Source organism: Psammomys obesus, unplaced genomic scaffold (assembly GCF_907164565.1).
Source record: "Psammomys obesus unplaced genomic scaffold, mPsaObe1.curated_primary_1811, whole genome shotgun sequence".
In the NCBI taxonomy this organism is placed as follows: Eukaryota; Metazoa; Chordata; class Mammalia; order Rodentia; family Muridae; genus Psammomys; species Psammomys obesus.
The window spans coordinates 11,138,353-11,152,810 of record NW_026586173.1 but is presented as its reverse complement, the minus strand read 5'-3'; the positions used below and the strand labels follow the sequence as shown (position 1 = coordinate 11,152,810).

At 40.6% G+C, this 14,458-nt stretch overlaps 1 protein-coding gene and 1 long non-coding RNA gene across 3 annotated transcripts in view; one reads left to right on the top strand and one right to left on the bottom strand.

Annotated features, from left to right (window-relative positions):
- LOC129672104 (uncharacterized) overlaps positions 1-6,874 on the bottom strand; it is a 13,760-nt gene extending 6,886 nt beyond the window's left edge. The window contains exon 1 of the long non-coding RNA XR_008719458.1: positions 6,798-6,874. This is a non-coding gene — a long non-coding RNA (uncharacterized LOC129672104). The remainder of the gene's footprint in view (positions 1-6,797) is intronic.
- Positions 1-14,458, top strand: part of Npsr1 (neuropeptide S receptor 1) — a 234,198-nt gene that overhangs the window by 200,283 nt on the left and 19,457 nt on the right. Inside the window, exons 4-5 of one of the 2 annotated variants that reach the window (XM_055601362.1) lie at positions 1,082-1,175; positions 3,218-3,419. In XM_055601362.1, coding sequence (XP_055457337.1) covers positions 1,082-1,175; positions 3,218-3,419 — 296 coding nt within the window. The remainder of the gene's footprint in view (positions 1-1,081; positions 1,176-3,217; positions 3,420-14,458) is intronic. The other variant, XM_055601363.1, reaches the window with a different exon arrangement.

Here is a 14,458-nt window from a genome sequence, read left to right as displayed (position 1 = left end):
TGTGTGTGTGTGTGTGTGTGTGTGTGTGTGTGTGTGTGTGATGATTTTCCTTGACTGAGTGTAATATAGGTGGTCTCAAGACATGTAAAGCAAGATAAGCTATGATAGTCATAGGACTGGCATTGCTAAATGCATTATCAAATGACCCCATTTTAAGTACCAATAGCTCTATCCTAAACGGAAGTGCAATGATAATGGGCTGATATTTGTCTGAACTGCAGAAAGGACAACAAAGGTACAAGTTCCAAACAAATGTGATCAGCAAAGGAAAAGTCAGATTCTCACCCCTACACTCCCATTTTCTATGGTTTCTAGTTTGACCACAAAAGAAGATTTCTCACCGGCTTGTAGAAATTGCCTTCAGGTTACCCAGAAAATTTGAGATGTATAAAAGCAATCATACTTTCTGACATAGTTCATTTAATTATATTCTAAATATGAACCCCTCACAGAAGAGGTGCTAGCTTACCGCCCAATTTCTTCCTCTACAGAGAATGCAACCAAATCTGTGCCTAAGGTATTAAGGGGGTTAGGATGTGGATGAAGTTAGCCAGAGGAAAGTTGGAGGAGACTCAGAGGTTAGGGTGCATGCAGCTAGAGACCTGGAGGAATGGAGGATGCTCTCTGAGGGTGCTGTTGCAGTAAAAGACTGGGACAGCGTCAGGACCCGGGAAAGCCAGAACCTTTCTTTCACCTCTCAACTGCTCTCAATGATAAAAGGCAAATGAACTTTTGTTTCTAATTATTCTGGGATGTCAATTGTGGCAGAGAAAATTAGTTTAGCTTTAAAAGTCAATTACAGATAAATGTACCGTGCAAATGTCAAGAGAGACTGATCCTGAAATATGGAACGACCAAGAAGCCAGTTGGATGCATGGAGAGAGCTGTGACCATGTTGTCAGTAGCAATGCAGAGTCCAGCTACAAACCTCAGATCTGTCCAATGAAAAGAATCAGGCAGTGCCTCTCTACCTCAACCCTCACCAGTACCTTGGTTCAACCCCCTGGTTTCTGGGTAGCAAGGGCACTATAGGCAAGTCTTCTCCCATGTAGTCACATGTGTCCTCTGGTCCTATCCTTAGGTTGTGCTGCTCTATGCCTCTACTTACGTCCTGGTGTCCCTCAGCATAGACAGATACCATGCCATCATTTACCCCATGAAGTTTCTTCAAGGAGGTGAGCAAACATCCTTTCATAAAGATCCTTTTATGAGATGGGGATACTTTTGCTAATATTTTATTAATATTTTCTCAGCCCCAGCCACACCTTTCTTTTCTTTCTCTTCTTTTTGTTGTCTTTCCCCTCTTCCTTCACTGCCTAATGGGTCAGAGTGTCCAAAAGTATAGAAAGAAATCTTGGGTGCAAGGGGAGTGCTACATGATCTATCTTGGCCCCATAAGAGACCTTGGTGGCCACATGCTGTGCCTGTTCACCTCAGGGCAAGCACTTCTACCTCATTCCTTACAATCCTGCCAGCAAGCCCACCCTTACAATGAAATGAGTACTGTTTCCCCAAGTTCTTCATTTACAAGACACAAACACCTGTTCTTTCTTACCCCCAAGCCAAAAGCTGAAAAAAAATTTTTTTAATTTATTGAAAACAAAGGAACTTCTCCTTAGTCCAGGATCTGGTGGCCAATAACATCCTCGCTGCTGCTCACGGTAGGAAGCACTGCCAGAAGTGCTTCTTGATGTCCAGCATGCAGAAGGAGAAGCAGAACTCAGGAAGCTGTAAATCCTGAGGCATGCAGGCACCATGAAGGCTTTTAACCACAACCAGCACCTGCCTTCTGCACTCTCAAGCCGGGTGGGAGGGACGAAGGTCCAGCTTCCATGGGAAGCAGCACACAGATGCTGCTGAGGTGGTCCCAGGAGCCATCAGTGCTTTGGTGGTAAGCACTGTGTGGAACCAGCTAGCTGACCTCTGCTCTGCACACAGGCAGGTAGGCCCAATGCATTCCTAACTTTCTCCTATACCCATGGGAACTGAACTTTCACAGGAAAGACAAGGAGGAAATCCGGTATCTTTTAAATGCTACAAAAGCTAATCTAGTAAAAATAAATAATGCATTTAAAATGCATTCCATAAAATTCCCACTTAGGAAGGCAAGTTGAATGAGTCAGCAAAACCTTTTAGTAGATCTACAGAATGTCACTGGAGAGCCACCAGAAGGGGAGAGCTGTGGGAATTTCATTAATTGACAATACATGGGTTCCTTTGTACTGTTCTTGAATAAAGTGACAGTTTCCTTAGCCAGCAACTACAAAGAGATTGTTACTACTGTGGCTTTTTTAGGGAAACTGGGTGTAAGAATAATCAGTAATGTACCAGAAGTGCTGAAGAAAAATATTTGTTACATATGAAAATAATCTCACTGTTAGAGCAAGTGCTAGCAAGATAGCACATATATGCCACACACACACACACACACACACACACACACACACAAACACACACTACAAATATAACTTCAATTCAGTTGGAAAAGAATGGGTTTGTTAATACATAATATTGTACTAGCTCGATAGCCAGTTGAAAGCATTAATTCATCATACCACAGCTAATTAAAAACAGACCCTGTTGGACTAAAAAAGCCAGTCAATCAAACATACAGGACTAAGAGAACACAATATAAAACCTTCCATCATCTTAAGAAGGACAGGTCTTTCTAGGAATCATACTGAAAGCAGAAGCAGTAAAGGAAATCCTATGTCACCAAATCAAGCTCTTCGGCTATCTATACAAATAAAAATCATGAACAATAGCAGAAGAAAAAGCGAAAATTTGTACCAAAACCAACCTAACCAAAAGACAATGAGCTAATATCTCTTCTATGGCAATTTTGACAAAGACTTAACAACATCAACTAAAAAATAAAAAAAAATAAATAAAGAAACAATTAGGAGACATGAAGCTAATTAAAGAATTGCCAGACTAAACATGTGGAGAGGAAATTGTACCAGCCAGCTAAATGAGATTAAACTAAGAATCTTCTTGGAGTTGGGGAACAGGGGGATTTAAGTGGACCTGCACCCTCTTGTGAGAGCTGAATGCTACAGCAGGTATCGCACCCACTTATTTAGGAGAAAACTGATGCTTTGGGGGACACTGACAAGTCCCAGGGGCTCTCATCCAGAGGTCAGTCTCTACAGCAGACCCAGTGAGCTTCCACAGCACACTCCCAGGTGCCCAGGCATGTTCTCTTTTCTTTAAGCAGAGAAGCAAGCCAAAGTGCTCATTGGGATAGCCTGGAGCCTCTCGTTCCTGTTCTCCATCCCCACACTGATCATATTTGGGAAAAGGACGCTCTCCAATGGTGAGGTGCAGTGCTGGGCACTGTGGCCGGATGACTCCTACTGGACCCCGTACATGACCATCGTGGCCTTTCTGGTGTACTTCATCCCCCTGGCAATTATCAGGTAAGAGGCCAGTGGGCTGGACCCTGCCTGAGTATGGGTTACCCCCTTCAGATCAGTCACTGTTCCAAAGTCCTTGGGGGAACTAACTGGGACATGGGATGCTATCTTACACTATCATGGGCTCAGCCCAGTTCTTCCAAAGCAGAGTCAAGAGAGGAGAGCACTGATTGAGGACGTGCTCAGACACATGTGTTGTGCCAGGTGGCTGACCCTGTCTTTCACAATGCCACCCTGTGAAATAAATTACTTCATTTTATGAAAATCAAAACCAAAAAAACAAAAACAAAAACAAAAACAAAAACTCAAGATCAGAGCGGTTAAGGAACTTAACATTACACAGGATTGAAATCTTGGTCTATCTGACTACACTCCCTATTCTCTTTCTTATAATATAATCATATAACCTTTAAAATATAAATTATAACACTAGCTTTAGGGATATTAAAAATTCAAAGACAGACATAATTAAAACGAATGAACCAAAAAAATGCAATAGTATATTAATACATGTTTGACTACTTGGGCAGTGGGCTTTGGAATCACTAACACTTCTTACATACTACCACTGAAGGAAGAAAGGACTCCAGGAAGAGGAGATGAAGGTAAGGGAGGAAGCTAGAAATAGGGTCGAGTGCACAGGCAGAAAGCATCTATCAGGGAGAAGTAGATACTAACCTGCTCTCCATGGCCTGACGGGGGAAAAAGGAAGCATAGTTTATTGGGGAGGGGGAGCCTTAGCAATCAAGTCACAGAATAAAACTTAGTCCTGAGGCCATAGACGACCAAAGCAGCCTGTTCCAAGCCAGGTCTCACTCACTCACACAGCAAAGCACCCGCACAACATTGAGTTTACATGTGTGAATGTGGTACATGGAAAAACTTCCCATGGCAGGTGTGCATGTGGGCCATGGTAGCCTGCATTTTGGGAGTGTCCCTTACCTGCAAGAATGGGTACCATCAAGCCACGGCAGAGGCAGATCAGTCTTTGATTGTAGTAGTATAGATTGTGAAGAAAGAAAGAAAGAAAGAAAGAAAGAAAGAAAGAAAGAAAGAAAGAAAGAAAGAAAGAAAGAAAGAAGAAAGAAAGAAAAGAAAGAAAGAGAAAGAAAAAGAAAGAAAGAAGATAGAAGAAAGATAAAAGAAAGAAAAAGGTTCTATGTAATTAAAATCGCTAATGCACCCTTACTGTTGCCTAAGCTAAGATCAAAAACTCAAGTGACAACACATGCTAGAGAGGTTGTGGAGAAAGGGGAACCCTCCTCTACTGCTGGTGCGAATGTAAACTTGTACAACCACTTTGGAACTCCGTCTGGTGCTTTCTTAGAAAATTAGGAATAGTGCTTCCTCGAGATCCGGCTATGCCACTCCTAGGCATAGCTAGGATATCCAAAAGATGTTCAAGTATACTACAAGGACATTTGCTCAACCATGTTCATAGCAGCTTTAATTGTAATAGCCAGAATCTGGAAACAACCCAGATGTCCCTCAGTTGAGGAATGGATACAGAAATTGTGGTACATTTACACAATGGAATACTACTCAACAATTAAAAACAAGGAAATTATGAAATTTGCAGGCAAATGGTGGGAACTGGAAAAGATCATCCTGAGTGAGGTACCCCAGAAACAGAAAGGGTATATGCTCACTCATAAGTGGATATTAGACATATAATATAAGATAAACATACTAAAATATGTACACCTACAGAAACTAATCAAGAAGGAGGACTCTGAGTAAGATGTCAATCCTTATTCAGAAAGACAAAGAGGATGGACATCAGAAGAGGGAGAAAACAGGGAACAGGACAGGAGCCTACCACAGAGGGCCTCTAAAAGGCTCTACTCTGCAGGGTATCAAAGCAGGTGCTGAGTCTCAAAGCCAAACTTTGGGCAGAGTGCAGGGAATCTCATGAAAAAAAAGTGGGAAGTAGTAAGACCTGGAAAAGACAGGAGCTCCACAAGGATAGTAACAGAAGCAAAATATCTGGGCCCAGGGGTCTTTTCTGAGACTGATACCGCAACCAAGGACCATTCATGGAGATAACCTAGAACCCCTGCACAGATGTAGCCCATAGCAGTTTGGTGTCCAAGTGGGTTTCATAGTAATGGGAACAGGTACTGTCTCTGACATGAACTGATTGGTCTGCTCTTTGATTACCTCCCCCTGAGGGGGAGCAGCCTTACCAGGCCACAGAAAATGACAATGCAGCCACTCTGCTGAGACCTGATAGACCAGGATCAGAAGGAAGGAGAGGAAGACCTTCCTTATCAGTGGACTGGGTTAGGGTTATGGGTGGAGAAAGGGGAAGGAGGGTGGGTTTGGGAGGGGAGGAGGGAGGGAGCTACAGGTGGGAAACAAAGTGAATAAACTGTAATTAATAAAAAAATTTAAATTAAAAAAATTGTTGCCTAAGGACTCATAGCAGGATTTTGAAGTCAAAGATGGCTCACTTTTAGGACATGATGCATGAACACAAACACTCTACAAATGTGAGTCCTGACAGACACCATGGAGCACCCTTGGCTCTTCTCCCAACCCAGAGAAAGGCAGTACCATTTCTTTATTTGATCTTTATCAATCTGTGAGCTAGGAACACACACCTTATTGCTTTAATGTGCACTTGTTTTACTTATCAGTCTGCTTGGCTATTTTTAAATGTCTCCTGATATTATGGAAAATCACCTGTCTTGTCTTTATTGCTCATCTTTGGTCCCCTGAAGTCCTAAAGCTGGGAGTAATACAAGGTGTTACCATCTAGCTGTGACATTTTCTCAAGGGTGTCTCACACAAGGAAGCTAAAGGTGGCCTTATCAGTGACCAGGAGCCAGGTCACTAGCTCCTCTGAGATCAATAGCTATTCATTTTGGCCGAACTGACGAATTAACATCCACATTTGTTTCAAACTATTTTCCTCCTGTCTTCCAATATGAATGGAATAAGGCCTGGTGGAAAATGAAGGTATAAGATGATGTAATCAGCCACAGGTAAAACTCAATAACACTGTTGGGAGAAACTGAGTGAAAGGAGAGAGGCTGGACTCAAGGAGTGCCTGGCACAGCTCAGTAACTGAGGCACAGATTCCAGTGGCTGGTTTTGGGTGGAGCTTCACTCCTCTTGATTTCCCATCCATCTCCACTTACCAGGCAGGTACTCCCAAGCAGGAGGACCCACACAGCTCTAGGTGGCCATTTCCTGGCAGATTTGTCAGATCTGTGACTCTGAGATTTCTTTTCCACATTAATTTGGCTACATTTTGCAATAGGATTACTCTTGTGAACTTCCTGCTGCTTAACTCACAGTTTGTTAGTGAGCTTAAAAAGCCAAGGCTTAATTTGTTGGGGAAATAGTTTCAAAGAAGGAGTTTTATGTAGCTCTCACCATGCCAAAGCCTCCATTAGACCTGCACATGCTTCCTGACTGCTGATGACCTTCTGTGTCCTTCAGCTTCTTGGAAGCATTTCCTGTTTGACAGGAAACAAAAGGGTCAGCCACCAGCTTTGCTCCTTTCCAAGTAAAGAGCAGGCTTCTCTCTTGGGGAAACAAGGCTTCTTCCATCTCTTGAACCAAGCTCAAGCATGCATTGCACTAGCTAGCCTCCCTCTCTGTATGTCTCTCTCTGTCTCTGTGTCTGCCTGAGTCTCTCCCTCTCTCGCTATTTCTTTTTTCTTTATTCTGACATCCCTTGACTTGATTCTTTTGTTGATACCTCTTTTAAGTTAAATAAACTCTTAATTGCACGCTTAGCTAAATTAAGAAACGACTCCAATGGTGTTCATTCACTTTGGTAGCCATGTCTCATGATTTCTCATTTATGTGAAACATATGCTTCTAAATTTGTTTCAGTGATAGGCTATTTATATCTATATACTTATATATAGATATTATATACATATATATATATATATATAATTTTGTTTCTGTGGGTATTTGTTTGTTTGTTGGTGGTGTTGTTTTATTTGTTTGAGGGGTTTGTTTTGTTTAGGAGACCTAAATTGTGTAGGGATCCTGCAAGTGGTTCTAGGCCTTCAGAGAGGAAATAATTAAATCACTGAAGAAGGAAATAAAAGAAACAGAGGAATATTCCAACAAACATGTGAAGGAATTGAAAGAAAATACAATCAGACAGGTGAAGGAAATCAACAAAATGGTTCAAGATCTGAAGATACAATTGAAAAAAATTAAACACACAGGGAGAAAATTATGGAGAAGAAAAACATAGGGAAGAAAACATGAACTACAGAGGTAAGCATAACCAACAGACTACAAGAGATGGAAGAAAGAATGTCAGGTGTGTAAGATTCAATGGAATAAATCAATGCATCCATCAAAGAAAATGTTAAATCTAAAAAATTTCTGAACAGATCATCCAAGAAATCCAAGACAACATGAAATGACAAAATCTAAGAATGATAGGAATAGAAGAAAAAGGCCCAGAAAATATTTTCAACAAAATATAGAAGAAAATTTCCCCAATTTAAAGGAGAGGCCTATAAGCATACAAGAGGCCTACAGATCACCTAATAAATTAGACCAGAAAAGAAAATCCAACTGCCACATAACAATCAAAACAGTAAGTATACAGAACTTACTGTATAAGTATACTTACTGTATAAGTATGAAGAAAAAAAATACTAAAAGCTGCAAAGGGAAAAGGCCAAGGAACATATAATGGCAAACTCATAAAATCACATCTGACTTCTCAACAGAGACTACGAAAGCCAGAAGGACCTGGACAAATATCATGCAGAGCCTAAGAGAACACATATGTCAGCCTAGGCTACTGTAACCAGCAAAACTCTCAATCATCATAGATGGAGAAAACAAGATATTTGACAACAAAAACAAATTTAAACAATACCTACCCACAAATCCAGCATTACAGAAGATACTAGAATGAAAAATACAAGTCAAGAAAGCTAACTACAGTCAGGAAAACACAGGAAATAAATAATCTCACTACAGTAAAACTAAAAGTAGCCAAGCACACAAACACTATCACAACCAACACCAAATCAAAGGATCTAACAGCCACTGGTCATTAAACTCTCTCAACATCAATGGACTCAAGTCTCCAATAAAAAGACACAGACTAACAAAATGGATGTGTAAACAAGACCCAACAATCTGTTGCATACAAGAAACACACTTAAGTCACAAAGATAGGCATTACCTGAGAGTAAAGGGCTAGAAGACAGTTTTCCCGAGCAAATGGGCCCAAGAAGCAAGGAAGAATAGCTTATCTAATATCTAATAAAATGAACTTTCAACCAAAATTAATCAAAAGAAATGGGGAAGGTCACTTCATACTCATCAAAGTAAAATTCCACCAAGAAGACATCAAAACTCTGAACGTCTATGCCCCAAATACAGGGGCATAGACATTTGTAAAAGAAATATTAATAAAGCTTAAACCACACATGGCTTACCCACACATTAATAGTGGGAGACTTCAACACCCCATTCTCACCAAAAGACAGGTCAACAAAACAGAAATTAAACAAAGAAACAATAACTCTAACAGAGGTCACGAATCAAATAGACCTAACAGACATCTACAGAACCTTTCACCCAAACACAAGTTATCTTCTCTCAGCATCCCATCTAATCTTCTCCAAAATAGACCATATAGTTGATCACAAAGCAAGCCTCAACAGATACAAAAATATTGAAATAATCCCTTGTAGCCTATCTGACCACTATGACTAAAGCTGTACCTCAACAACAACAGAAATAGCAAAAAGCCTACACACACACACACATACACACACACACACACACACACACACACAAGGAAACTGAACAACTCATTGCTCAATGACAGCTGGATAAGGGAAGAAATAAAAAAAGAAATTAAAGACTTCCTAGAATTCAATGAAAATGAAGGCACTACATACCCAAATGTATGGGACACAATGAAAGCAGTTCTAAGAGGAAAGTTCATAGCACTAACTGCCTTGAAGAAGAAATTTGAAACATCTCCTACAAGCAATTTAATGACTCCCCTGAAAGCCCTAGGAAAAAAAGAAGCAGAAAAACCCAAGAGGAGTATATGGAAATAACCAAACTCAGGACTGAAATCAATAAATTAGAAACAAATAAAACAGTTCAAAGAATCAATTAAACCAAGAGCTCGTTCTTTGACAAATCAACAAGCTAGAGAATCCCTTAGCCAAACTAACTAAAAGGCAGCAATGAAAGGAGGGACATAAACGACAGACACTGAGGAAATCCAAACAATCATCAGGTCTTACTTCAAAAGCCTATACTCCACAAAATTTGAAAATCTTTGAATTTCTTGATGCCCAATCTGGTATGCAATAAACATTTGGTAAATGTTGGAATGAGTGAGCAATGAAGACTGAACAATAATCTGTACTAAATGTTCTACATGTCTGTCATGGTCTCTGTTCTGTCTGTCTGTCTCTCTGTTTCACTGTTACTCTGTCTCTCTCCTCTGTATGTGTCTCTCTCTGTATCTCTGCCTGCCTGTCTCTCTTTCTCTATTTATCTATCTATCTCTCTCTCTCTCTCTCTCTCTCTCTCTCTCTCTCTCTCTCTCTCTCTCTCTCTCTCACACACACACACACACACACACAAGAACACATAAGCACACACTTCACAGTATGCTCCTAATGTGGAAATTTCATGCTTACATCAGTTTGGGGCATATGTTAGCCCATCTATTAGTATATATGGAGGGAAAGAAGGAGGAGAAGGTGAGACATTGTGTCACCAGCAGCAAACTCTCTTAAGAGCTATGCATGAATGAAGATGCTGTAATTCCATCAGTGATTAACTCAGTCCCCAAGGCTTGAAGTCACCATGAATGACAGCAAAGGCAATACTCTACTTTTCTGGGTCAAAACAACTTGTATGTTTTCAAAGTTCACTTGGTGGAGCTGTCTAATTGTTCCACTAAGGATATTTGCCCGAGTGCAATTGCTCTGCTCACTGCACTTATTTTCTTGTGACCTAACTGATTTCTTACCTTATGAGCAGTTTCTCTGTCTGAGACAAAGGTGTAAGCACAAAAGATCCATGGTCACAACTGCAAAGGGACAAGTTGAAAAGTGCACATTAGTTACAGAGCACTGATTTGTGTTATACGAGAAAAATCCATTCATTTTCTTGGGCAATTGGGCTTAGACTGTGGAAAGCCTCACTGTAAGACAGTCTCTTGTGTTATACAAAGCTGTGGAGGTTAAAAGGGCCCCAGAGATCTGTCCAGCACTAACCATAGCATGAGGCCCAAGGACAAGGAGAATGGTGGGGCCTGAGTCAACTTATCATATCAGGAAATGAAGTAACAGCCCAAATACTATGATCTAACATATAGTGAATGTTTTCTGTTTTTAAAAAAACAAAACAAAACAAACAAAAACATGCTCACTATTTCACTCCATGATGGTGGATATTTGTTTGCACGGTCCAACTTCCATTCCACTTCTGCTCCTAGATTCTCTTAACAGCCCCTCCCCTGGCATGAAAATGTCTCAGGAATTGCTGGATGATCCAGTTCAGACCAAACAGGTGAAGAGAATATCTTCAAGAAGGTTTTTAACAAGGAGTCTAAGAAAGATATCATCTCTGCTCCCTTCATCTCTGTGTTGATGCACAACTGGCATGAAGAGAAGCCTTTGAACTGTGGAAGAGAAAAGGGACTTCAACATTTGGACAGCCCTACCTTTGAATGTGCAGTTATGAGAAATTCATAGTATCCCAACTATGTGACCCACTTCAGAGTGTTCTGTAGTTAGTTCCAACAGGCTTCTTCCTAATACTCAACTCTTAGTACTTGGTGACACTAGACTTCTTCGGCACCACTGTGGGTAGAGGGTGACTTTGTCTTCTGCTAACCATTGACTTTCCAGCCTACCTGTGCAAAATTTGTCTGCTGAATTTGGGATCTGAGGATTGAAAGAATGGGGCAGACTACAGTCTAATATAGTAGATATTTTCTTCAGTGTCAGTGAACTTTTATACAAAAAGGTAGCAAAGAAAGCAATGATCTAAGTAGGTTGTTTGAGTTCATAAAAACATGCAAATAAAATGCCAGTAAGAAAATACTAAATATTTTCAAAAGAGTAGCCCTTTTTCGGAGCTTTCTCAGGACAGACCAGTGTAAACACAATTGCCAGGCACATAATACAATACTTGAAAGCAAGGCAGAAGTCCATATCCAGATTGAGTTTTATAGCTATTTTATGACACGCAACAAAAATAAACATGTCTTATAGACTGAATGTATATTTTTATCACAGGAGACATGGAATCACACCCAAGAATGATCCAGGGAACAAAATGTACCTGATATAAAAGACCCTCTGCCTTTTTCCTGGAGCCTCTCACAGTTCCCCAAAGAACCATTCACCATGGGTCATTCTATTAACAGTGTTCCAACACTAACCTCAGAAAAAGCACAGCTAATTAAGTGGCACCAAGTGACTTATTGGGGCCTTTCATACCTTTCTCTATTCTGAGAGTTCATTGAGCCTGGTATACGTCATGTATGTTAAATACTCAGTTTTTCTCTGAGTCCTTTAAGAAACAAATTGTCCCAACATCTCCTCTCAGAAGCTGCTTCTTCTTTCATCCTTCCTTGAACTCAACTGCACACAGGTAGGTTTGCAGATCGGTTAGTGCTGTTTTTTAAACTCTACTTTAATTGGGCTCCTTAAGATTCTGCAGCCCTTCCAACCCCCCCCCCATCCTGGGTAAAAGAGAAAGAAGGTTAGAAGGGAAAAGGGATGTAGACCTCTTTAGAGTTACCCCTGGCTGGTTAGGGTCATGGGGTTCTTTTGGAAAAATACCAATCTCAGTCATCAGGATATCTAGCAGTCCAGCAACAGCAAACAGCACATGCAGCAGGATGAACAATCAGCCTTCTTCCTCCTCTATCTGTCTCTCTTTGGGCTCTCATATTTATACTCTCTCAGAGTCCTCAGAATTTTATTAACTCCAGCTGGCAAAAAATCAGTTCCTACAGGAGGCAATCATCAGCTGTGGACAAACTTAAAGACAAACTAAAATCCCACAGTTTGGGATTAAAACAAAAACATGTTTAAACAACATAACTGAGTTTTTAAAGAAACCAAAACTTTCATTACATGGATCTGTTATCCTTCGTGTCTTTTTATATGTTCATTATTCTAGATATTCCTGTTCACATGAGCTACAGAAATAGCCAGCCATTCTGGCTTTAAAATATTCCTGTGTATCTTAGTTACTTTTCTTGTTACTGGGATAAAATATTCTGACAAAAGTAGTTTATCTAGTTTGGGGAGAAAGGGTTTATCTTGGCTCACAGTTTGAGGTCACAGTTCACTGTGGCATTCCCCATGTCAGAGTAGCAAAAGCACTCACTCACAGTGCATTCACAGTGATGAAGCAGAGAGTGGGGACTAGAGAGGTGGTCCAGCAGCTAAGAGCACTTACTGCTCCTTCAGCACCCACATGTGCCTCACAACCATCTACAGCACTAGATCCTCTTCTGACTTGAGCACCAGACAGGCATATGATGCACATACAATACAAGCACAAATACAACCATACCCATAAGCACAAAATAAAATAAAATGCTTAAAAAAAAAAACCAGAGAGTGGTGAGCGATTATGCTCAACTCACGCTATTTTCATATAGTCCAGGATCTAAGCCCAGGGAACATTTCCACCCTGTGTACACTAAGCCAGTCTTTAGACTTTTATTAACCTCACTAAAATAATCCCAAATAAGCATGCCAGAGGCCCATATCTTAGATGATTCTAGTTATCACCAAGCTGACCATCAAGATCGGCCACACACTGAAACAGCAAAGATGTGGTGAGTGTTAAGACCAGTCAAGGTGGACAGTCTCATAGGTTCTACAGATGGGATATAAACATGATCTATAGGTGAAACTCATCAGAAGGAGGTCTAGAGGTGAATATGGCACACGCTAGTCTTTTGCATCCCTAAGAAGAGCCAGTGCTACACTGTTGGTGAGGTAGTACCACATAATGGTTAATGGGCCAGGTTTCGACCCAGCTCTGGCAATCTCTACCTGTGTATGGAAATAACCACCAGAACTGACCACAAAACACTGTTGGTTTTCGATATATTGAACTACCGCTGCATACGTGGGATGAAGCCTACTTGGTCATAGTGGATGATAACTTTGATGTGTTCTTGGATTCTGTTTGCAAGTATTTTGTTGAGTGCTTTTGCATCAGTGTTAATACGGGAGATTGGCCAACAAAGAAAGTTGTCTTTCTTTGTTGGGTCTTTGTGAGGTTTAGGTATCAAGGTGACTGTGGCTTTATAGAATGGCCTTGGTAATGTTTCTTCTGTTTCTATTTTGTGGAATAGTTTGAAGAGTATTAGTGTTAGCTCTTCTTTGAAGGCTTGGTAGAATTCTGTCTGGCCCTGGGCTTTTTGATGACAGCTTCTATTTCCTTAGGGGATATAGGACTATTTATTTAACTGGTCTTGATTCAGCTTTAATAAGTGGAATGCCCACTGAGACACACCCAGCAGAGAAGAGCTGAGATTCAGCCTCCAGCCCATATCATCCCTATCCACTAACCTGAGGAAGGCTGCCAGACACAAGGCACATCCATACTCTGGCCCAGCAGACACCAGAAACAACCAGCCAACACCACTGACAACCAGATGGCTAAAGGCCAACTTAAGAACACAATCAACAAAATCCACGGAGATATGGCACCACCAGAACACACCGATGTTACTACAGCAAGCACTGTATATTACAGTTCAGGTTAAACACAAGAAAATGACCTTAAATCTATGCTTATGAAGATGATAGAGACCTTTAAAGAGGAAATTAATAAATCCCTTAAGAAATACAAGAAAATACAATCAAACAGACAGAGGCCTTTAAAATGAAAATGAATAAATCACTGAAAGAAATACAGGAAAATACAATCAAACAGGTAAATGAAATGAAAAAGAACTATATTTCAAGACCTGAAAATGGAAATAGAGAAAACACAAACTGAGAAAATCCTGGAGAGGGAAATCTTAGGAAGGAAACGGGAAATAC